General features: G+C 35.8%; 1 protein-coding gene across 1 annotated transcript; it reads right to left on the reverse strand.

Moving 5' to 3' along the window:
• Positions 1-2,583: 2,583 nt before the first annotated feature.
• LOC104592119 (receptor-like protein EIX1) lies at positions 2,584-5,811 on the reverse strand. Its single transcript, XM_010251326.3, has one exon. It carries the CDS (start codon positions 5,477-5,479, stop codon positions 2,759-2,761), a length of 2,721 nt encoding a protein of 906 aa, XP_010249628.1. The 5' UTR covers positions 5,480-5,811; the 3' UTR covers positions 2,584-2,758.
• Between the last annotated feature and the right edge of the window lie 18,043 nt (positions 5,812-23,854).

The raw sequence follows: 23,854 nt of genomic DNA on the forward strand, positions 1-23,854 counted from the left end.
TATTCAGCCAATTTTGACTACAAATACAAGTTTAGATGTATGAAGGTGCAAAAAATGGTAAAGGCAAGGCAATGATTAAGCAATATGCCCCCATTGTTAAACCCATGGTTTTCAAAATCGGACTGGACTGGACGACCAGACCGGAAAAACTGGGAACCGGTCAGGTGACTGATTCTGTTTTACCCCAAAATCATTATTTTGCCAAAAATCTATTGATTTAGTCAACAAACCGCTGATTCGGGCAGTCAAATCATTCAAACCGTTTAATGGTTTTGACCATTTTTTATTTTTAATTTTTTGTTAGAATGGATTGTCTATTCGATTCAAACGGTCAAACTGTTTGACCCAGGAACCAGACCCTTGACCGATTCATTGTCTGATTCAATTTTGAAAACCTTAGTTGAACCTAATGACAACGGTGAAAGTTTAGGTATTCATAATAATGTTTCTAAAAAGGCTACTCTTGTGGTGGCACCTTAGATTGTTATTGCGCATAATTAGACAAGTAATGATGTTTATAAAGATTCTTCTTAGAGTCAAGGTGAAATCTAGAATGTCGTGGCTAAGAAGACTACTCTTGTGATGGTGCCTAAAACTATTATTGCATAAGATGAGATAGGTAAAAATATTCACCAAGATTCTTCTGAGAATCAAGGGGAAATCCACATTTAGGTTGGTGCTCATTGCTCAAGAACATCCTATGGTATAAAAATAATGCCTAGCACGATCAATAGGAATGGCGTATTTGAGGTCCATCCGACTGAGGATACTACTATTCCTAGGGAAGATGGTTAAACTCTAAAGATTGATCTGATGCATTGTCAAAGTCTGAAGATGTTCAAAGAAATGACAACATAAAGCCAAAAAAGGGACAGGAAGATCAAAACATGGAATAAGATGATTCTTTATGGTAAAGAGTTCACATCTGTGCCTCACAAGGGGCACCCGACAATGTTTCACAGCACATCCACACCGTGCATTGGGAATATCTCCCGATGATAATACCAGAATTGATGATGTCATCATTTGGAAGATGTCCTAATACATGGTGGGTATATGCTGTGGGACGTTGTGGGGCGCAGATCTGAACTCTTATGTAAAGGAAGTTATGAGATAATTGTGGCCTAGTTATTCTCATTGAGGACAAACCCTATTCAAAATCAAGAAATCCACCTTGATGGAATTCTGTTAGGATGATCTGGTGATTAGAGTTGGTAAAAGAATGCAAGATCAAATTAGTAGCAACCACAATATCTAGTGAGAATCCAATTGAAAGTCATACATCCAGGAGAAAAATGATCCAAATCAAGACTGGGTGAAGATGGAAAACATAAAGAAAAAAAAAAAAATCTTAAATCTAAGAAGGTCTAGCAAACAACTCCATTAGAACTAGTTTGGATATCATAAAAGACAAACAAAGGATATCATCCCTATTATTATTGATTTTGTTTTGTTTTTATATTTTTGTTTGTTTGTAGCAATGTTTTAAAAAATAACTCGGATTTGACTACCGGTTTCTGGGTCGATGGTTTGACCATCCGGTTTGAATGGATGGTTCATTCTGACAAACAAATTTAAAAATAAACAAAATAATTAAAAATAAAAAATGGTCAAAACCGTTGATCCGATCAACGGTTCGATCACCCGGATCAATGGGTTGTTGACCTTTTTAACAGTTTTTGACCAAAAACCGGATTTTGGGTAAAACAAACCGATTGCCTGAACAATTCTCGAGCCAAACGGTTCAACTGTCTGAGTCAACGGTAATTCAAAAACATTGGTTTATAGGGCTTTTGCTCCTTATATAGTCTTGAGGGTCAGGTCTTATGCCCCCTTTTTCATCATCATTAATAAAGTTCTCACTTTTTTTTTTTTTTTTTGAGAGAGAGAGAGTAAATTTTAAAGTGACCAGTAGAAACACTGAAACAGCGAAGAAGATGGAATAGAGGGAGATGAGAAGCATTATTTGTAGAAGGATTAATAAAATGAGATAAGATGCATTATTTGTAGAATGAATAACAGAGGGAGATGATGACCTCATGGTAATGGCTCTGATATAATAATCTACACTGATTTTTTTTTTAAAGCATAATCTACATTGGTAATTAATGGCTCTGATATCGCATTTGTTCTATAGTTGCAGCTTCATCTCCTCAATATGGTCCTATTTTTTCAATCTGTTTAAGAGGGATCGGTGGTCAATTTCAGATCAGCCTGAAATCTTTGGATGTTGGCCAAGAGTTCAGGGTGGTTCCAAGGTCAAGATTCTGTGGAATTGTATTCCTTTTGCGGTGTGCTGGGAAGTTTGGAAGGAAAGAAATAAAAGAATTTTTGAGAACATGGAAAAAAGTTGGGAAGAGGTGGTGGCTCGAATCAGTTCTTCAGTAATAGGTTGGCCGGATTTTAATCATGCCAGATTTTCAAGGACTAAAGAAAGAATATTTTGGGGCAGACTTTTTGAATGCTTAGTTCTGGGTTTTTTTTTTTGGATGTATTTTGATTAAGTCTGTTCTGTTTTGTTTGATTTGTTTCTTGGGGGTCGGGTGACCTCGACCTCTTGTCACCTATGAGATGTGTAAACTCTTTTCAGTAACAAAATTTTTTCTTTATTTATCTTCAAAAAAAAAAAAACTTCTGCTTATCACATTATTTATGGAGAAGTTACATGAGCTTCGAAACAATACAGAAACTAAGGATCCAAATACAAAAAAGAAAACAAATATTGGTTTGTTGCAGGATTTTACAATTTATGATTTCATCAACATCTGATCATACCACCATGAATATTTTGTTTCACTCTATCCAAGAATCGGAAGAATGTAAACCTCAATGACTTGATGAATAAAATAGGACCGAAGACTCCCCAAAAACCCATCACAAACCCCAAAACCATGGCAATGAAAAAAGTATCTGCAGCCACTCCTACTCCATTGTCATCTTTATCTCCTTCAGCTCCACCACCACCCGTTGGAATTTGGGACATATCATCTCCAGTGCAGCCTTTTGTGAGTGGAGATCCACAGAGTCCTTTGTTACCAAGAAAACTGGATGCAGTAAAACCTTGAATTTGTGTGCCAGATGGAATTCTTCCTGACAAATTATTATTTGACAAGTTCAAGTGACTCAGGAAGGTCAAATTGGACAAGCTCTGAGGAATAACACCAGAAAGTTGGTTTGATGAAAAGTCGAGGGATTCCAAAAATTCCATTTCACCAATCTTCTGTGGGATCCTTCCAACCAAATGGTTTAGTGAAAGATTGAGGGACCTTAACCCTAAAAGTCTTGTCAAATCTTCAGGGATCACACCAGATAAACTGTTGTCTGAGAGGTCCATGCTTGTTACAAGGGTGAGGGTTTTACTATAATAAAGTTCCATTCCTTTCATCACCAACGATGCTGTTTCTATGAAGTCCAGAAAACTGCTTACATAACCAATATAGCCACTTGACTTTTGATCAGAAGCCATGGCACTGAAGTTGTTAAAACACTGAGGTATGGATCCTGACAACTTGTTATGCGAAAGGTCCATGATTTGAAGACCACTGAGATGGCAAATTTCAAGCGGTATGCTACCATTGAACTTATTTGAGCGTAGGCTAAGGACCATCAATTTTGGTAGGCTTTGTCCTATCCACACTGGTATCCTTCCAAAGAATTCATTCTGGCCAATGTTGATAAACAACAGTTCTGTGCAATTCTGCAGTGATGAAGGTAACTCTCCAATCAACCCATTGTTACGCAAGTGCAATGACTGGAGCTCGGTTAGAGAACCAAGGGATTTTGGAAGGTTCCCACTTAGGTTGTTGTACCCCAGATTCAGCACATTCAGCGATTGCCAGTTCATCCAACAATCTGGAATCTCTCCTGACAGAAGATTGTTTGAGAGATCAAGATATTCCAGTAAATTTGGTTCACTGAACTGATCACAAAGGAAATGGGTGATAGACCCAGAAAACAAGTTGTTGGAAAGGTCGAGTTCAACTACACCAGAAGTGAAACGGGGTAGTAGTCCAGTAAAGCGATTGTGGCCTAAATATATTGCTGCACTATCAGCTTGTATTCTCGACAATCCTGGAAAGCTACCATGGATTTGGTTGTGAGACAGGTCTACAAAGAATATCTGAGAAGACAATTTCCAAAACCAATTAGGAATGGTATCTGAAATTCCTGTATTGGACAAGTTTAACCTACTGAAATCCTTCTGTGTTTGAAGCCATGCAGGGAACTGGGGCCCTAGTTTCCAAGATCCAACCTCTATGTTGAAGAGTTGGAAAGGTGGAACCCAACTGGTGCTCACGTTCAATGACAACGGCACTGAAGATGCTTTCAAAATTTTTAATCTGATGAGTCTGGCAAAATGATTTTCTGAGACAATACCCTGGAGGGGATTCCCAGAGATGTCTAAGAGTTCTAACCTTGAAAGGTTTCCAATGCTTTTTGGAATAGTTTCATTCAATTGATTCCACTCCAGGCGTAGTGACTCTAGACTGTTCGACATGCATCCAGATGAATTTCCCAGAAACCTAAATATTTCCCCGCTGAATCTATTCAGGGACAATATCAGAGTTCGTAAGTTACAAAGATTTGCCACCGTACTTGGGATGCTGCCATTAAGGCTATTGTCATAAATACTCACCTCTGTGAGTGAAGTGAGGTTACCAATTCTGGGTGAAAGTGTACCCTGAAATTTATTGAAGTCAAGGATGAGATGTTCGAGACTAGTCAAGTCATATAGCCAATCTGGTATGGTGGAACCAAATTTATTCCAGGAAAGATCGAGGACGACGAGAGAAGTAAAATTAACAATGGAGAGTGGAGGAATGTTGGAGAGTTGACAGGAAGACAGATATAGTTGGGATAAGTGAGGAAGCATATTTATTACCTGTAACCAATCGTGTGCCAGACGAAGATCCACAGAGTTCATGTCAAGGTATCGAAGACTGGAAAGACGAGAAACCCAGTGAAGATTGTCAACATTTAATGCATTACAGAATCTGAGATCGAGATAACGCAAGCTAGAAAGGTTTCCAAACTGAGGAGGAATCACACCGCCAAAACCCGAGTTGGAGAGGTTAAGGTACCTCAATTTCTGGAGTGAACCAAGGAAATCTGGAATTTGATTTCCTTCAAATTCGTTACCACTTAGATCCAAATACCTCAAGTGTTTCAGCTCTAGCAAATGATGGTTTATCTCACCACTCAGTGACCTTATTAGGATTGAGCCTCGAAGCTTGAGCTGAACAACATGCCCAGTTCTGTTGTCACAGCCTACTCCTTTCCATCTACAACAATCTTCTCTGTTGTTTGAATCCCAAGAGGAGAGCCAATTTGAAGGATCTTTGAAACCCTTTTTCAGGTTAAGAAGAGCTTTTCTCTCTGTGGTGCTGCAAACCAAGTCGGCAGTGCTGAAACTCCGGTTGATGGCTGCCATGAAGAGCAACGAAAACAAGAGAAACACAGCCTCTGATGATCTGCCCATGCTGATTTGTTAATCATGCAGGCAACAACTGCTTGATATATAGTTGCAGCCAGGAATTCAATTCAACAGTTTGAGAGAGCTGTGGTTAACTTAACGCTCCTCAGAGGTAATTGGTATCAGATAATGAAACCATGAGTTCATCTTTTATAGACCAAAATTTCTCGTTTCTGTATGATTTCCTTTTCCTTTAGACCAAACCATGAGTTCATCTTGTTTTCTTTCTTCCCGTCTATTGTGAGCATGACTTAGACAAAAGAAAAAGCATGACCTAGACCCATGAGACAAGGGTTCAACGATATTTTGTCCAAAAACTGAAAATAAGTCATAGTTGTGGTACTTTTCAAATCTTCCGTTTCAGTGGAGGTAGTGCTATATTCTGCAAGCTTTGCTGTACCTCATAATTCAAGGACAGAGTTGATTCAAGTCTGTCCTTTTACGGAATAATCTTTATTTCTTGAAATATTATAAAAGTTAGGGTATATTGTTGAAACCTCCCCTCAAGTTTGATAATTGCAATCATCTCCCTTGAATAAAATAGTTTTTTGTTAGAATCTTTTGAAAAGAGACAAAAATGTCTAAAATATCCATGCAATTACTATTGGGAATGACTTATACAGAAAAATAATACAAGCTTTATAAACAATAAAAAAAATAGAGAATTTTAAGTTGAATCTTTACATTTGAGCAATCAATTTTAGAAAAAAGATAGAAAGGGTTTGACCTAACAATTCATATAAAATTAAATTTTGGAAAAATAAACATTTTGATCAAAAGTAACTGCATGAGTATTTTGAATATTTTCATACCCTTTTTTTATAAGATTCTAATAAAGGAGTCTATTTACAACTATACTAAAAGTTCATGAGAGGTGATTTTAGTTACCAAAGCAGATTTCAGCAATTTACCATAAAAAATTAAAAAATAATAAATACTTCTATAATTAGGAAAAAAATCTTTGGGCCACTATTGGAACCCCAGCTTCTTCAATAGGTATGAAATGACAAGACTAATAACTAATTATCTTTCTCTGCACATCGTTGACGCCCCCTGGCTAGTGTGGACAGGACACGATGACCACGAGAAGAATCGAATCTTTACTTAAAAATATTACCTGGTTCCCAAGAACATTGACCTGGTCAAAAATTTAATAAATGATATTATTATATTTTATAGGCAAATGCTAGTGTGTGAAATCACTGTTCGTTTCATATGAGTTATATTGACATAAATTAAACAAGGTTTTGACACATATATTATAACTATTAGTTTTTGTATTTTTAATTTCTGTTCTCATAGGGTTTTGCGTGTCAATTGGAATGATTCCTCTCTCTCTAGAAAGATAGATATTACAATTGGGTTGTCTAACAGAGTTTAAAAGTGGAATGAAATCACGACTAAGACGAAGCCAGTCAACACATGGATACAAAGTTGTCGTTGCTCTAGAAAACGGTGATACATTAGCGCCATGTCAAAAAAATGGTGTTTCAGAAAATGCCAATTTGTTTCGAACTGTTTTTTCATAAAATGGTGCTCCAAGCTATGTCTTAGAAATTAAAAATGTGTGATTTGGAACAATGTGGAATTTGACGTTTTCTGGAGCTGTAATTCATTGTTGCCAACAGGGACATGAGGTGGCAGTGATAGGGACATGACGTGGCACTGGATAATAATGATATGTATTAATAATTCATAATGATGTGTATTAGGATGGCCACGAGTCGAGCTTCTCACAAGCTATTTGATCTTAGCTTGTGACAAGTTCGGCTCGACTTAGTTTAAACCGAGTTTCGAGTTGAGCTCGAACTTGATATATAGGCTTGTTTGATAATCGAGTCAAGCTCAAGCCCGGTGACGCTTAACTCGTGAGGCTCGCGAGTCTAATCAAGTGTAGTATAATAAATAAATAATTTATTATTATACACACACATACACGCATACATATAAAATAAATAATTTTTATTATATATAATAATATTTTATTTTTTATGTATAATAGTAAATAATTTTTATAATTCTTATTTTTTGTATGTAAAATAAAAACATTTTTTTATATGTATATTTTTATTTTTTATATGTATAATAATAAATAAATTTTATAATTCTTAATTTTTCGTATGTAAAATAAAAAATATTTTTATATGTATACCTTTTATTTTTTGGAAAAAAACTTGGCTTGCAGTCGAGCTCAAGCCGAGCTAAAAGTTGCGAGCTTTGAACCGAGAAGAGCTTGAGCTCAAGTCTCTAGTTTGAATTGAGCTCGAGCTCGAACTTGCGAGCTTTGAACTGAGCTGAGATTGATCTCAAGTCTCTAGCTTGAATCAAGATCGAACTCGAGCCCAACACAATTTCAGCAAGCCAACTTCAAATAACCAAGTATTTAGCTCGGCTCAAGCTTGAGCCTAACACAATTTCAGCAAACCGAGCTCGAATAACCAACTATTTGGCTCGGCTCGGCTCAACTTGAATCCACCCGTTACGTGCACAATGAGCTAGGATTTGCAACCACTTTACTTAATGCATTTTCCATTGAGAACTCTCTATATATCTATTTGGGAATGGTTTTTATTCCCAAAATACCCATAAAAAGTCTTATATCACCCTTTTAGAAATAAAACCTTGCCTTGGCCTGCATAATTAATTTTATTATGTAAACCAAACAACATAAGGAGGAAAAATAAAAATAAAAATTAAAGTAAAAATAAAGGATGAAAACAGAAATAAAAGTAAAATAAACATTAATAGAAAAATATTTCTTAATGTCTGTTATACTTTCCATTTTCTATTATTTCAAATTGATATATTAGTTATTTCTTTTCTTCTAATAATTTTGGTCAAAAACATCATAATATAGTAGACCAAATATCATTCATAATGGCCAAATATGTTTCATATAGCAAAGCCCATATAATTGAGGTAAAGCTTGGATGAAAGGACATTAGGGCCAAAAATGTCATTTTACATTTCCTTGATACGGTACGGTTGCAAAATAATGTGGGGGGGTGGGGGGGGGGGTTCTTAGTAAGGCAGGTCTTAATAATTAAAAATGATGTGAAATTATAAGGAATAAATGACCCTAAAATAATAATAATATTACCCCTTGGGTATTTCTCTTGCCCTCTTTAATAATGAATTTTTATGAGTAAAATAGTCATTAGTTTAATTTATTTATTTGATAAATAAAAGAATATAGGTAAATATACTTATTCGGATAAGTGTTTCCCAAAAAAAACTTATCCAGATAAATAATTTACTGAAAAGCAAATGAAGCCAAAAAAAATTTCCCTATTTTAATATAATATTTCCTTCGTTCCTTAATTAATAGATAGAACTTTATAAAATACATAACATCTTGCATTTGGGCAAGAGAAAAGACTTTAGTCCTTATGATAACAACTGAACAATCCCACCGGCCTACCATATTTGAATTTTGAAAGAAAAGTTCTTAGGAGCTTCTAATTCACTATCACTAGCTATATAGGTCGTCGTCATACTCGTTCGTAATGCTGACTGAGGTCATACAGCAACTTGCATTGACGATCATGGAGTCGTCATTACGTAGACGTCATGGTTTGGTTTTTATGACAAAACTTCACATCCCGAGAGTAATATTACTTGTATTCATTGCGGAAGGCTGGAAGAAGGGAGAACGTCATACCAACCTTTATCCTATTTTAAGGCTCAGTTTGGACAGATACAAATTTTTATTATAGAATGCAAAATCTTTTGTTTTGTATATATTTGTACCGTATATGTTTGTATTTATATGTATTTGTACAAATACAAATATGTACAATTTCGGTGGAGTATAAATATATTTGTACATATATTTGTATGTATTTGTATATATATTTGTACATATATTTGTATGTATTTACACTCTAAGCTTAAGACTCAGTTTGGATGGAGTATAAATATTATTACGAAATGGGGTTATTGAAATTTGGAGGAGAAGCTCTGAGGCGTGTCTGAAGACACTGTCTTTAGAACGTTATTTGCCCCCACTCAGTTTTTATTGAAATTGTTGTTGGATTACAAGCAAATCCGTTCCCAAGATACAACAGAGCCTTGAGCGAGAATCTACAACCAACAAAGTAGTCTCCAAAGAAACCTTCTGTGAGACTATAACAGACCGCACAAAGAGAGAGAGAGAGAGTGAATTTCGAAGTTGTATATGAGATATCTGATTGATGCTCCTTAAATAGTTTCTTAAGAGTTATGAAGAAAAGGAAAGTGTTGGTTCAGAGAAAAGCACCTTGAACAGTTAATGATTGTTAACAGTTAATGACTGTTAACTTTGAATTGTGTCTCTTGATCACACCCGATTGAATCGTGACCGTTGACCACATCAATGGTCAGCATCACACTAAAACTAAAGCTGCGAATTGAGACTCCGAAATGCGATAAGCATGGGAAGAGTTCTTGTGGGCAGGAGATCCAGACTCTGAAGTGCGAGCAAAGTGCGCGTCATTGCGCCACACATACCCATGCGCGTGCATTGCGCAATAGCAATCCTCCATACTCTCCTCTTCTATTTCTAAGTAGTGTAAATCAGCTCCTATCGAAAACTCAAAACAAAATTTGTAATTTTCCAATGTGGGACAAGTTCATAACTGATTTTAATAAGAGGGAAGTTTTTTAAAACAAATGTACAAGTGCAATTTCTCATGTAATTGACCAATCAAACCCATAGTGAGAATAAAATCCAAGAAATACAAATATATAGAGTGCAAATCCTTATATTTTGTATCATTTTATATGTATTTATACCATATATATTTGTATTTATATTGTGATAAATTTTGAAATTACTTGGATACAATCATTACAAAAATCAAGAAACATTGCATATTCGACGATTTTCGGTGATGTTTCCAAATGTCACTGAAATTGGTTTACATATTTTTAGTTGTTCAAGTGGGTTCCAGTATTCGAGCCACGATGGGATCGATCGATTGTTCTGATATGAATCCCTTTCCCTTTCCTTTCCATTAATTTTTTGTTGAAACTTTATTTTGTTCTGCACTATTGCTTTGGCTATCGGACCTGTAAAATGAGTTTGTTTTTAACTTGACCTTTTCAAGCAATACCACACCCTAGTATAGTTTGGACATGGACTGGTTTAAGAAGGGTTTTGGCAACAACTTGTTTATGAAAACTTAGCTCCCTATTGTGATAATTGCTATAAAATTGGTTATTCGGCCAATTATGACTACAAATACAAGTTTAGATGTATGAAGGTGCAAAAAATGGTAAAGGCAAGGCAATGGTTGAGCAATATGCCCCCATTGTTAAACCCATGGTTTTCGAAATCGGATTAGACTGGATGATCAGACCAGAAAAACTGGGAACCGGTTAGGTGACTAGTTCTGTTTTACCCCAGAACTATTATTTCGCCAAAAAACTATTGATTTAGTCAACAAACCGTTGACTCGGGTAGTCGAATCATTCAAACCATTTAATGGTTTTGACTGTTTTTTATTTTTAATTTTTTGTTAGAACAGGTTATCTATTCGGTTTGAACAATCAGACTGTTTGACCCAAGAACCAGACCCCTGACCGATTCATTGTCCGGTTCAATTTTGAAAACCTTAGTTGAACCTAATGACAACGGTGAAAGTTTAGGTGTTCATAATAGTGTTTCTAAAAAGGCTACTCCTGTGGTGGCACCTAAGATTGTTATTGCACATAATTAGACAAGTAATGATGTTTATAAAGATTCTTCTTAGAGTCAAGGTGAAATCTAGAATGTTCTCACTAAGAAGACTACTCTTGTGATGGTGCCTAAAACTATTATTGCATAAGATGAGATAGGTAAAAATATTCACAAAGATTCTTTCGAGAATCAAGGGGAAATCCATAGTTAGGTTGGTGCTCATTGCTCAAGAACATCCTATGGAATAAAAATAATGCCTAGCACGATGTATAAGAATGGCGTATTTGAGGTCCATCCAACTGAGGATACTATTAGACAGTGTATGCCCTTAGTTCCAATCAGAATGATGTACATTATGACATTTATTGTAAATGAATAAAGTACATATTTGATTCATGTTCTTATAGTGTGTTTTTGAGTAATACACTTAAACTGGACATTTATGAGACTCGTGTTAGTTTAGAATGTTTACAGCCGTTGGATAAGTTTAGGGAGATTTATCCTGCCAAGTCTGATAGTGATGTGCCGCCAAATTGGTTGGGGTGGCTTGTCTCAGATGCCAAGGTGAGACCCAAGGCACATTAGTGTAGGTTTACTTGAAACCTTCAACCGGACCAGATTTCCAATATTGCCCTGGACCTTGGAGATTGATGGGCAAAACTGGAAAATCACACCTGACCCCTATACTCGATTATGATACTGCACTAGGTGTCGGATTGGGCTGTCTTTGATATGCCAATCAATGAGATCCTTAGTGGGGGTCAAAACCTGAGTATGTTGGGACAGTCTAAGAATTCATCTGAGTGGGTGATCATAGTGATAGGATCAGCCCCTTTGTCGGACAAAGGTAATGATCAGGGATGCACTCTCTCTAATGGAAACTAAGACTGCTGGCAGCCGATTTCAATCGTTGAAATTTGTTTTGCAAAATATATGTATATACAAATATACATATATATATATATATATATATTATGGCTTCAAAACGTTTGCAAAAGGTTTTAATTCCCGGGATCCATGTGAGTAGAGAGTGCAATACTGTTCCTTGTAGTCGAGGGAGAGGTCCTCTCTTGTCAGACAGTGTTTGATCATTATGGGCTGAGAGGTTAAGTTTAAGACCATTGAGGGTAATACCTGATGGGCTAATTTTGCATCTACCCACAGTCCTTGGGTTTTTATAAGGTGGCTTAGCCCAGGGACCATTTAGTGTAAGTGTTGGGCCCATTAGGAGCCCATGTAATGGGCTCAGGGTGTGCACTGTCCATAACAGTGTATTCGACTAGGCCTTGTAACAGAGGCTGGGCTGAACCCATGTGGCTGATGTGTAAATCAATGTTTGGGTCCCACGCCATACAAAGAAGCCCAACTGGGCAGTTGTTTGGAAGGCTACTGAGCACTTAGACTTAATAGGCCTAAAGCCCATTTCGAACTGGCCTAATATGATTAGTTAAATTAGGGCGGATCTGGGATTAAATCAATAGATAGGATAGGGTCTTATCCCTATCCACTCAGAGAGTCCATATCCAAATACAAATTTGGATCTGGAAACCTCCTAATAAGAGTTGATCTAATCTGCAGATAAGATAAAGGTCTATCTTTATCACTTAAAGAGAGTTCAGATTCAAATAAGGATTTGAATCAAGAAACTCCAAATGGGATTATGAGCTAATCTCTTTAAGTCTGTAAAAGGAGGAGGGGGCGAACCATTCAGTTCATCGTCAACGTCCCCAAGCTATCAAAGATCAGGTCTCAGATCACCAAGAGAGAAGATAACTACACCATCTTCTGCTCTTGCGTTCTCCTCCTGTTTACCGCCAACTACAAGTTCGATCTCCACTGAAGTAGGAGTGATCAAGAACAGTTCTTGATATCAACCTTTGGAGAAAGGATGATCTGAAGTCGTGCTCACTGCCTCCATCGAATTCTTGTGAAGGGTTCGGTTCTTGGGAAGAACACTACTGATTCTGCTCCACCCTACACTGTGTCATCTTCAGTGGGAACAGTCTTTGGAGATTTTCTTTGGGCGTGAACACCTTTGTTGGGAGATACTATTTCTCTGTATCAAGTATATCCCTCTCCTACTTCTGGTTTCAGATCTGGTTCGGTTTATGGTTCAAGATTAATCCTTGAAAATGCAGATTTTCTAAAACAGGGAATGTGATTCCCAGATGAGGGGAGAGGAAATTTTTGAAATTTCGCCCAACCTACCTGTAGGGTTCAGCCATCCATATGATGGATCTCTCATCCCTTCAGTAGTATCAGAGTCATGGTTCAAATCTTGAACCAAATTAAATCAGATCTGAACCTGCGCAAATGGGCAGAAGGCGTTCTACCCGATTTGTGCAGATTAGGGTTTTTCTGGGAAATCGGTTCCTAGTTGAAGGGCGAATGATCTGAAATTAAATTTTATAAATCTGAAATAATTTTAGAATTGTTCTTTATTATTTTCTTGATTTATGGGTTGTTCGTACGAATGGAGATCGAATTCTTGGTTGGCACAGAAAACTGTGATTTTGCAGCTCCTACTTATTTTGGTCTGTAAATAATTATTTTTTTTATTTTCTAGACTGAATGTATAGGATTCGATTAGATGTAATATTAATAGAAAAAATTGGTTTTCTATTTATTTTATTTCTTGATCGAAGATGGTGGCACAAGGAAGGACATTTCGCAGATATCAAAATCACTATCTGTGATTTGCAGTTTATAAAACTGCAAACTGTGTTCTGACATTTGTTTTGTAGGTTGGATATGTGAGAACAGCCCCTTGATTGATTTTTGTTTGTTTTTTATCAGAGATTTAATTTCAGATCGTTTCTTGAATTAAATCTTTAATTAAAAATCAAACCCTAGACCCATTCAAACCAGATTGGTCCAAACTGGTTGGACCGAATGTAGGGTTTGATTGAGGTTGATGTCAGCCCTAATTTCCCACTCTTGGGCCTAAGGATGGATATTTAATTAAGAGGTTTAATTCGTCCCACTCCTCTAAGGCCCAGTTTTAAAAGGTTAAAACTGCCAAAAGCCCACTTATTGCAAACAAGCTATATGGGCCAAACTGCTTAACCCCATTCAGCCCATATACCTAGATGATATTAATTAATAATATTATGGACTAAAATGGGCTTTACATATATTAATTGATTAGATCAATTTATCCCTACATGTGATGTATGAATGTGTGATGTGCAACGTTCATGGGCCATAAGTACTTGGCCCATGCAGATACGCCAGTGGCTCTTGTGCACACCATGGCTGAATGCACATCATTGCCATGGTGTCCCTAAAGATCATTGGATGATCTCCCTCAGTGGTGGGCCCCACACCGCCTGAAAAGGATCTGTGCGAAACCCTAGCCGATTAGGGCCCATCAAAATCTAGCTTTATGAAAGTCAGTGGGAGCCACTCTGGTTTGACCTAAATTAAACTAGGGCGTAACTTTATTCCCTCCAGCAATATGAGTACATGTGATAGGGAAATTCATATGATGAACTCTCTAAAGGCCTTTCATCATTAGCATGAAGATGGGTCATTCAGTAATGAGGAAATGCACCAGAAAATGGGATATCCATTTGCTGCTGGATCTGTTGGAATGATTCATAAGATGATAGGGGCGTCATAGACTGATGTTGGAGGGGCTTCACCAGAAAATGGGAACTCTCTCACAGTACCTTGGTGTTCACGAATATGATGGGTAAGCACTCACTGGACATAAAGGTTTAACCTAAAATGGCAATGAACCTTGTCTCACAGAGGCTAATGGGAAAACTCATATGATGAGTGATATGATCCTCCATAGAAAGGTGGTGGGGTTATGCAGCTGAAACATTTGACTCCATGCACCCTATGTGATTTTCCACATTTCCAGAGACATAAGTGACTGTCTCCATCACTAAGATGGGAGGGAAATCTCAGAGATGAACAAATGGAAATGGAACATAGATTAAAAACCGTATCTATGTAATGAACATGAATCAAATTAGGTTGTGGACTAATGTTTGCTCTTTTATCAGAAAATGACAAACGAACATTTTGCGAAGCTTTTGGACGACAATAAGCTTAAAGGACCAAACTATGCTGACTGGTTCCGTAACCTTATGCTGGTCCTAACTTCTGAAAAGTTAGAAAAAGTGGCTAAAATCCTGCCTCGGAGCGTCCGGGTGATAGGGCTTCTGAGGCCCGAAGGAGGGAATATCAGGTTTGGGAGAAGAAAAACTCCCTCACCCGGTGCTATATCATTGCCTCAGTGGACAATCCGATACAGAAGCAGTTTGATCAAATCGAACTTGCCAATGACATTTTGGATAGTTTAAAGACAATGTATGAAGAGCAGAACCGTTCTACTCGACAGAAGGTCTTCAAACAATTCATGACCGCGCAGATGTCCAAGGGGCAGCAATTTCATGACCATTGTCTTCGGATGATGGGTTACATCAATGAGCTTGAGGCTCTTGGATCCGGGTTGGATCTTGCAACCCAGATAGACGCCATCCTGAATTCTTTGCCTCCTTCCTTCAATCCGTTCAACATGAATTATAACATAAATAAGTTGAGTGTCAACGTTCAGGAACTCATCAATATGTTGCAGAGGGCCGAAGAACTGATTAAGAAGGATGAGCCTATTGCTATGCTGATTGAAACTAGCAAGTCGGGCAAATAAAAGAGGAAGGCAAAGAAGCCTCAGAAGAAAGCCATTAAGCCTAAGAAGCAGAAGAAGGACAAGGCATCCGATGCATGTCACTTCTGCAAGCAGACCAGCCACCGGAAGAGGAACTGTCCTCAGTACCTGGAATCCAAGAAAGGTAATTTCGAATCCTGTGTCATAGATACCAATCTGTTGGTTACTTCTACGTCCCGATGTGTTGACTCCAGGGCTTCAACTCATGTGTGTAACTCACTGCAGGGGTTCAAGGTAAATAGAATGCTAAGTGACAGAGAAGTGGTTCTTTACTTGGGAACTTCTGCAAGCGTTGTAGCTGCGGCCATAGAAACTATAGAGTTATTTTTTAGAGAATAATCAATTGTACTGAAAGATTGTCTTTATGTACAAAATTTGAGAAGAAATTTGATTTATGTTTCAAAACTGTGTGCGGATGGATATTCTATCTTCTTTAGTAATACAATTACTATTAAGAGAAACAACAAATTCATCGCATACGAAGAACTTGAGAAGTCTCTATGTTCTGCATCCTTCTCTAGAAACTAACATAGCCGAAACTACGTCAGACGATATCCCCAAGAAAAGAATCTGTGATACAATTAATCCCACGTGCCTGTGGCATTACCAACTTGGCCATATCAGTATTGATCGTATCACAAGGTTGGTAAAAGATGGTCCTTTGGATTTTCTAACTACAGAAGATCTTCCCACTTGTGAGCCTTGCCTTCAGGGTAAGATGACGAAACAGTCATTTAACGGTAAGCCTGAAAGATGTACGGGCACGCTTGACCCTATACATACTGATGTATGTGGTCCCCTGAGTGTTAGGACTCGTAACCAGCACGTGTATTTCATTACATTCACCGATGATTATTCTCAGTATGGTTACGTGTACCTAATGAGACACAAGTCCGAATCCTTTGAAAAGTTCAAGGAGTTCAGACAAGACGTCGAGAAACAGTTAGGGAGAGAAATTAAGACCCTTCGATCGGATCGAGGTGGTGAGTATCTCTCTGACGAATTCAGGGACTACTTGAAGGTCAACGGGATAGTATCACAATTAGCTCCTCTTATTACACCACAACTTAATGGTGTTTCAGAGAGGAATATGACCTTATTGGATATGGTCCGGTCACTTCTCGTACACTCAAAGTTGCCCACATCCTTTTGGGGTTTCGCATTGGAGACTGCGATATACGTGCTGAATCGGGTTCCAACCAAATCGGTTCCGAAGACTCCCTATGAGCTTTGGATCGGAAAGAAACCAAGTGTATGACACTTGAAGATTTGGGGTTGTCTGACATACATTAAAAGAATGAGTGCGGACAAATTGGAATCCAAGACCAACCGTTGCCTATTTGTAGGCTACCCAAAAGACTCTGTGGGTTACCTATTCTATGACCCAAGTGAGCAGAAGGTGTTCTGCAGTCGAAATGCACATTTCTTGAAGGATGATTACATTCTGAACAATCATCGTCAGGAAGTTATTCTTGATGAGGAGAGCTCAGGAGTAGTGGGAGATGTCCCACAAGTTCCAGATAGTGACCAACCTAGAAGATCTACCCAGGTTTCCAGGCCTCCAGTTCGTTTTGGCTATGACCAAGAGAGTTACCTGGTGGATGCTACGACAAGTAAGGAGGATCTTGTGACTTATACGAAAGCTATGTTGGACATAGATTCCTTGAAGTGGGTAGATTCCATGAGAGCTGAGATGGACTCAATGGAGGCCAATGAAGTCTGGACTCTAGTAGATCCGCCCCCTGGGGTAAAAGCAATTGATTGCAAATGGATCTATAAGAGGAAGAAGGGCTCCGATGACAAGGTTGAGACCTACAAAGCTCGTCTGGTGGCGAAAGGGTATTCTCAGAAAGAGGGCATCGATAATGTGGAAACCTTTTCGCCTGTGGCCATGCTTAAATCCATTAGGATCTTGCTAGCTATAGCAGCATACCATGATTACGAAATTTGGCAAATGGATGTCAAAACTGCAACCACAAGGTTTCATAGCTACGGGTCAGGAACACATGGTATGTAAATTAAATAGATCCATATATGGACTTAAACAAGCTTCTAGGAGTTGGAACATCCGGTTTGACTCTACTGTAAAAAAATTTGACTTTGAGCAGAATTTAGATGAACCCTGTATTTACAGGAAAACCAGTGGGGATAAGGTTACGTTTCTAGTTCTGTATGTAGATGACATTCTACTCATTGGAAGATGTCCTAATACATGGTGGGAGATGTCCTAATACATGGTGGGGATATGCTGTGGGACGTTGTAGGGCGCAGATCTGAACTCTTATGTAAAGGAAGTTATGAGATAATTGTGGCCTAGTTATTCTTATTGAGGACAAACCCTATTCAAAATCAAGAAATCCACCTTGATGGAATTCTGGTGATTAGAGTTGGTAAAAAAACGCAAGATCAAGTTAGTAACTCTCGTTGTTATAAAGTACAAAGAGACTCCGAAGTGATATATACAATGGATAATGGATATTGGATATGTAGCCACCTCTACAAGGGAAAGCAATCACAATATATAGTGAGAATCCAATTGAAAGTCATACATGTAGGGAGGAAAATGATCCAAATCAAGACCGGGTGACGATGGGAAACAAAAAAAAACAAAAATAGTCTTAAGTCTAAGAAGGTCTAGAAAACAACTCAATTAGAACTAGTTTGGATATCATAAAAGACAAACAAAGGTTATCATCCCTATTATTATTGATTTTGTTTTGTTTTTATATTTTTGTTTGTTTGTAGCAATGTTTTAAAAAACAACCTGAAAATGGAATCGTTTTGGCTATTGGTTTCTGGGTCGATGGTCTGACCATCTGATTTGAACGGATGGTTCATTATGACAAACAAGTTTAAAAATAAAAAAATAATTAAAAATAAAAAATGATCAAAACCGTTGATCGGGTCGAGGGTTCGACCACCTGGGTCAATGGGTTGTTGACTTTTTCAACGGTTTTTGACTAAAAACCGGATTTTGGGTAAAACAAACCAGTTGCCTGAACGATTCCCGAGCCAAATGGTTCAACTGTCTGGGTCAACGGTAATTCAAAAACATTGATTTATATGGCTTTTGCTCCTTATATAGGGCTTATGCCTATTATATTTTATAGGCAAATGCTAGTGTGTGAAATCACTGTTCGTTTCATATGAGATATATTGGCATAAATTAAATAAGGTTTTGACACATATATTATAACTATTAGTTTTTGTATTTTTAATTTCTTTTCTCATGGGGTTTTGCGTCTCAATTGGAGTGATTCCTCTGTCTCTAGAAAGATAGATATTACAATTGGGTTGTCAAGCAGAGTTTAAAAGTGGAATGAAATCAGGACTAAGACGAAGCCAGTCAGCACATGGATACAAAGTTGTCGTTGTTCTAGAAAATGGTGATACATCAGCGCCAGGTAAAAAAAAGAATGGTGTTTCAGAAAATGCCTATTTGTTTAGAACTGTTTTTTCAAAAAATGGTGCTCCAAGCCATGTCTTAGAAATTAAAAAGACGTGATTTGGAACAATGCTGAATTTGACGTTTTTTGAAGCTGTAGTTCATTGCTGCCAACAAGGACATGTGCTGGCAGTGATAGGGACATGATGTGGCACTGGATAATAGGTACCAATGCTGAAAACATTTCCTAGAGCATTGGTACCAAACAGAAAACATTGGTCCTACCTGGTAGCAATGTTTCCAAACAAAAAAAGACGTCGTTTTTTTTTTTTTTTTTCAGAAAATGGTACTTCCAACCCACACATCAGTAACACCGTTTTCTGATGCCAACCGGTGTTGTATCTGCAGCATCGATGCCAAACATATACAAAATGAAAGAATTATTCGATTACCCAAATGGTGCCTGGTGTGGCCAAATAATGGAACTAGAACAATTATAGTCAGTTCGGCCGGTTCAAGTCCATTGGGTAGACTCGACCCATTGACAACCCTAGAAAAGTAGCCACAAAATTTGGGATCAATCAAAATTTGAAAATCATCGAAAATATGATTTAGTGTAATTATCAAGGTTTTTAAAACCGAATCGAACAATGAACCAATCAAGGGTCCAGTTCCTGGGTCAAAAGGTGAAATCGTTCGAACCGAACGGACAGCTTGTTCTGACAAAAAAAAAAGTCAAAACTGTTGAATGGTTTGAATGATTCAACCGCCTAGTTCAGCGATTTACCGACCAAATCAACGTTTTTTGGAAAAGTTCTAGTTTTGGGGAAAAACGGAACCAGTTAACTGACCTGGTTCCCGATTTTTCCGGTTCAACTGTTTGGTCCAATCCGGTTTTGAAAACCATGGTAATTATTGCTCTCACACCTAACACCCCTTAATAGAAAATCAAATTAAATGGTAGTTGTTTTAGAGGCTGCTGACCAATCATTTTGCTCCATATATATCAACCATAAATAATGCAAGTGAAATATTGTGTAATTGTGGAACATATGCACTTTATGGGCAGCATGAGACATAAGGATTGGTTCCACCGGCTGTAAAACAACTATCAAATTCAGCTAATCCTTTCTTGCATTATTAAAACAAGGAAGTGTAGAAATTTTCTCATTTTTTTGAAATTTTTAATTTTTTTAATCCATGTCACTTTTGAAACTACCAATTAGAAACTCTACTTTTCCCAAAAAAATCTTCTTAAAATCTCTCTCTCTCCCACACACATCCCAAAATCTTAACCGTCTTTTTGGAACCGTTGATGTTACTCTAGAAAACGGTACTCCAAGCCATGCCTTGGAAATTAGGAAGGCATGGCTTGGAGCAACACCAAATTTAGCATTTCCTAGAACTGTAGCTCATTGCTGTCAACAGGGCAATGATGTGGAAGTGGATAATGGGTAGAAGTGCAGAAAACATTTCATGGAGAATCGGTACCAAATAGAAAAAGTTGTTGTTGCTCCAAGAAACATCCTATTAGGCAGCAAACATTCCAAACAAAAAAAGGCATTGTTTACTGAAAAAACGATGCTCCAAGCCACACATCAGCAACAGAAAATGGTGTTGCAACTGCAGCATCGATGCCAAACATATACTAATAATCTAATATCCTAAAATTTCTCCTAAACAACCCCTACTATCCCAAACTTTCTCCTAAATTGTCTCTAATATAGTAGAGTTTCTCTCATAAATATTATCTCTAATTCTTATTTATCTTCTCCCCCACTGTTTATATACATCTATCTAAAGAAAGTTTGAATTAAAATAATTAAGAATTATTTAAATATTCTAACAAAATTATATAATAACTTTAAAATATTTATTAAAAAAATAATTATAATCGATTTAATAATATTCATATTATTAATAATTATATATTTTTAGAAAATTCATCACAAAATTATGTACAAACAATATAAATTATGTTTTTTTTTGGATTATTCAAATAATAAAAATCTAACATAAAAAATAAAATATTATTTAAATATTTCAATAAATAAATATATTAAATAAAAATATTAAAATCAATATTTTAAATCAATTAATAATATATTTTAAATATTAACTGGATAACTTTCAATTATAATACATAGATTAAGATTTTAAATATTTAGTTAAATAACAAAATATTTTAAATAATATATTAATAGTACTATATTTTCATGGATTATTAAATTCAACAAGTAATTAATATTTTAAAATTTAAATAATGATATTATTTCAATAAATAAATAATATTTTAAATAACTAATTGAATTTATACCAATTAATAATTATAGAAAATAACATTCAAAAAAATTAATGTTTATTAATAACAATTTTAAAAACTTAATCTATATTTATAATATTTTTATATATACTAAAATTAACATTTATTGTATTTTAGTAATTATTTTTATTTTTGTGGTAAATTTATTTTCAATAATTATGTATAAATCTATTTTTATTTTGTTATGTAATATAAAAATTTCAATAAATATTAAATCAAATAATAATATATTTTAAATAGTTACTGAATAACTTTAAATTATAATACAATGATTAAGATTTTAAATATTTAGTTAAATAACTAAATATTTAACATAACTAGATTTTAAATAGTTAAAATATAAAAATTATGTATTTATAGTACAATAATTTTATGGATTATTAAATTCAACAAGTAATTAATATTTTAAAACTTAAATAATGATATTATTCAATAAATAAATAATATTATAAATAGCTAATTTTATTTACACCAATTAATAATTTTAGAAAATAACTTTAAAAAACATTAATGTTTATTAATAATAATTTTAATACTTAATCTATATTTATATATACTAAAATTAATATTTATTATATTTAAATAATTATTTATCATTTTATGTTATAAATATATTTTCAGTAATTATTGGAGTTTAAACTACTATTATTTAGCTTTTTAAATTTAATTTATTGTGTATTTTTGCTATAAATTTTTAATAATTATTGGAGATTACACTATTATTCACAGGTTAGTTTGGTTTAGTTGTAAGTTGTTTGGCCAACCAACTTGACTTGGTTAGGTTGGGGAGTTGGTCTCAGGTTATATCGGTTTGGTCGGTCTGTTCAAAAGATTTAAACTTAAAAGATTAAATTTATATTAAAAAATTACAATGGCATTATTAAAAAAATAAATTTAAAAATTAAATTTATGACATAAAATATTTTATCCTATGAAATATTGGAATTTTTCCCACTTTCCTGTATTAAAATAATATATTTAAAATATAAAATATTAATATATATTTATGGTCGGGTCATTCGATTTTAATAAGTTTACAAATGGCCAAAGCGAAACTAATCCAACCCATTCGTGTTAGGAAATTGTTGAACCAAAACTAACCAGAAATATTAGAAATCGGGTTGGTCAATTTTATTAGTTTCATTAGGAATGGCAACGGGGCACGGTGGGGATAAGGAGTCTCTCCCCATCCCCGTCTCCACGGGGATCCCCACTCCCTGCGATTCTTTATAATGTCAACCATTATGTTTTTGTTTTTTATTTTATTTAAAAAATAAAAATAAAATAATTAAAATTTATAATCCTATTAGAAAAGATTCAAACATATTCAACCATATTTTTAAAAATATTAACATATAGACGTATGTATACATATATACATATATAAACGTATGTGTATATATACATATATTAGCGAGAACCCCATGTGACGAGGATCAGGGCCCCCTCGGGTCAGGGAGTGCTCTCCTTGTACCCATGCCATCCCCTTTAACGAGGATGAAAATTTCCCTATCTCCGTCCTCACGCAGGGGGTGGGGGGGAATCATCCCAATCCCTAGTAGATCCCCACAGGGATTGGGGAAATGGGAAAAATTCCTATCCCTAAGTTTGATAAACAACCCTACCTAAAATTAATTATTGTTATTTTTTGTATTGTAAAAAAAAATTAAGAATAGTATATAAAATATAAATGATTATTAACTATTATATAAAACAATTGTATACTCTTACATGCTTCTATTATTTATCTTTAACTTAACAAATCCCGTGCATCACATGAGTCTCCACTAGTTCAAGAAATATAACAGGGGTCTAGAATCGGAATCAGAATGGGCTATTCCAATTTCATTTGTTTGGTTGGACGGAGTCGGAATCCCATTCCCATTCATGCTGGAATGGCATTCCCCCATTTGAGGGAATGGTCATTCTCTGTCCCTCCTTTTGGGAATGAAATCCCATTCTTGCCGACTCTGATTCCGATTCCAATTGCGAACCAAACAAACCCTAAGAAACGTTGACCAAATTGTAACAATGAAAATTAACAGTCCAAGCAAAGTTTAATTAATGCAGATAAGATAATAAACAGAGAATTGGCAATTATACAGCTACAATTGAGAATTAGAACAAGGAACCAAGTTCATAAGCAACAATCATAAAATAAGTCAGAATATTAACCAAGGTTTTAAAAACCGATCTATAATTAGAACCGTTTTGGCCACCGGTTTATGAATTCAGTTTGAATAAATACTCTATTCTAACTTAAAAAATAAAAAATAAATCATTAAATACTATGGTTTAACCGCCCAAACTAATGAATCACTGACTTTTTGCCAATA

This window comes from Nelumbo nucifera, chromosome 3 (genome assembly GCF_055504915.1).
Source record: "Nelumbo nucifera cultivar China Antique chromosome 3, China Antique-T2T, whole genome shotgun sequence".
NCBI lineage: Eukaryota > Viridiplantae > Streptophyta > Magnoliopsida > Proteales > Nelumbonaceae > Nelumbo > Nelumbo nucifera.

Bases quoted from the DNA above. Each gene is read 5' to 3' on its own strand.
- LOC104592119 (XM_010251326.3), bottom strand. From the start codon at position 5,479: ATGGGCAGATCATCAGAGGCTGTGTTTCTCTTGTTTTCGTTGCTCTTC.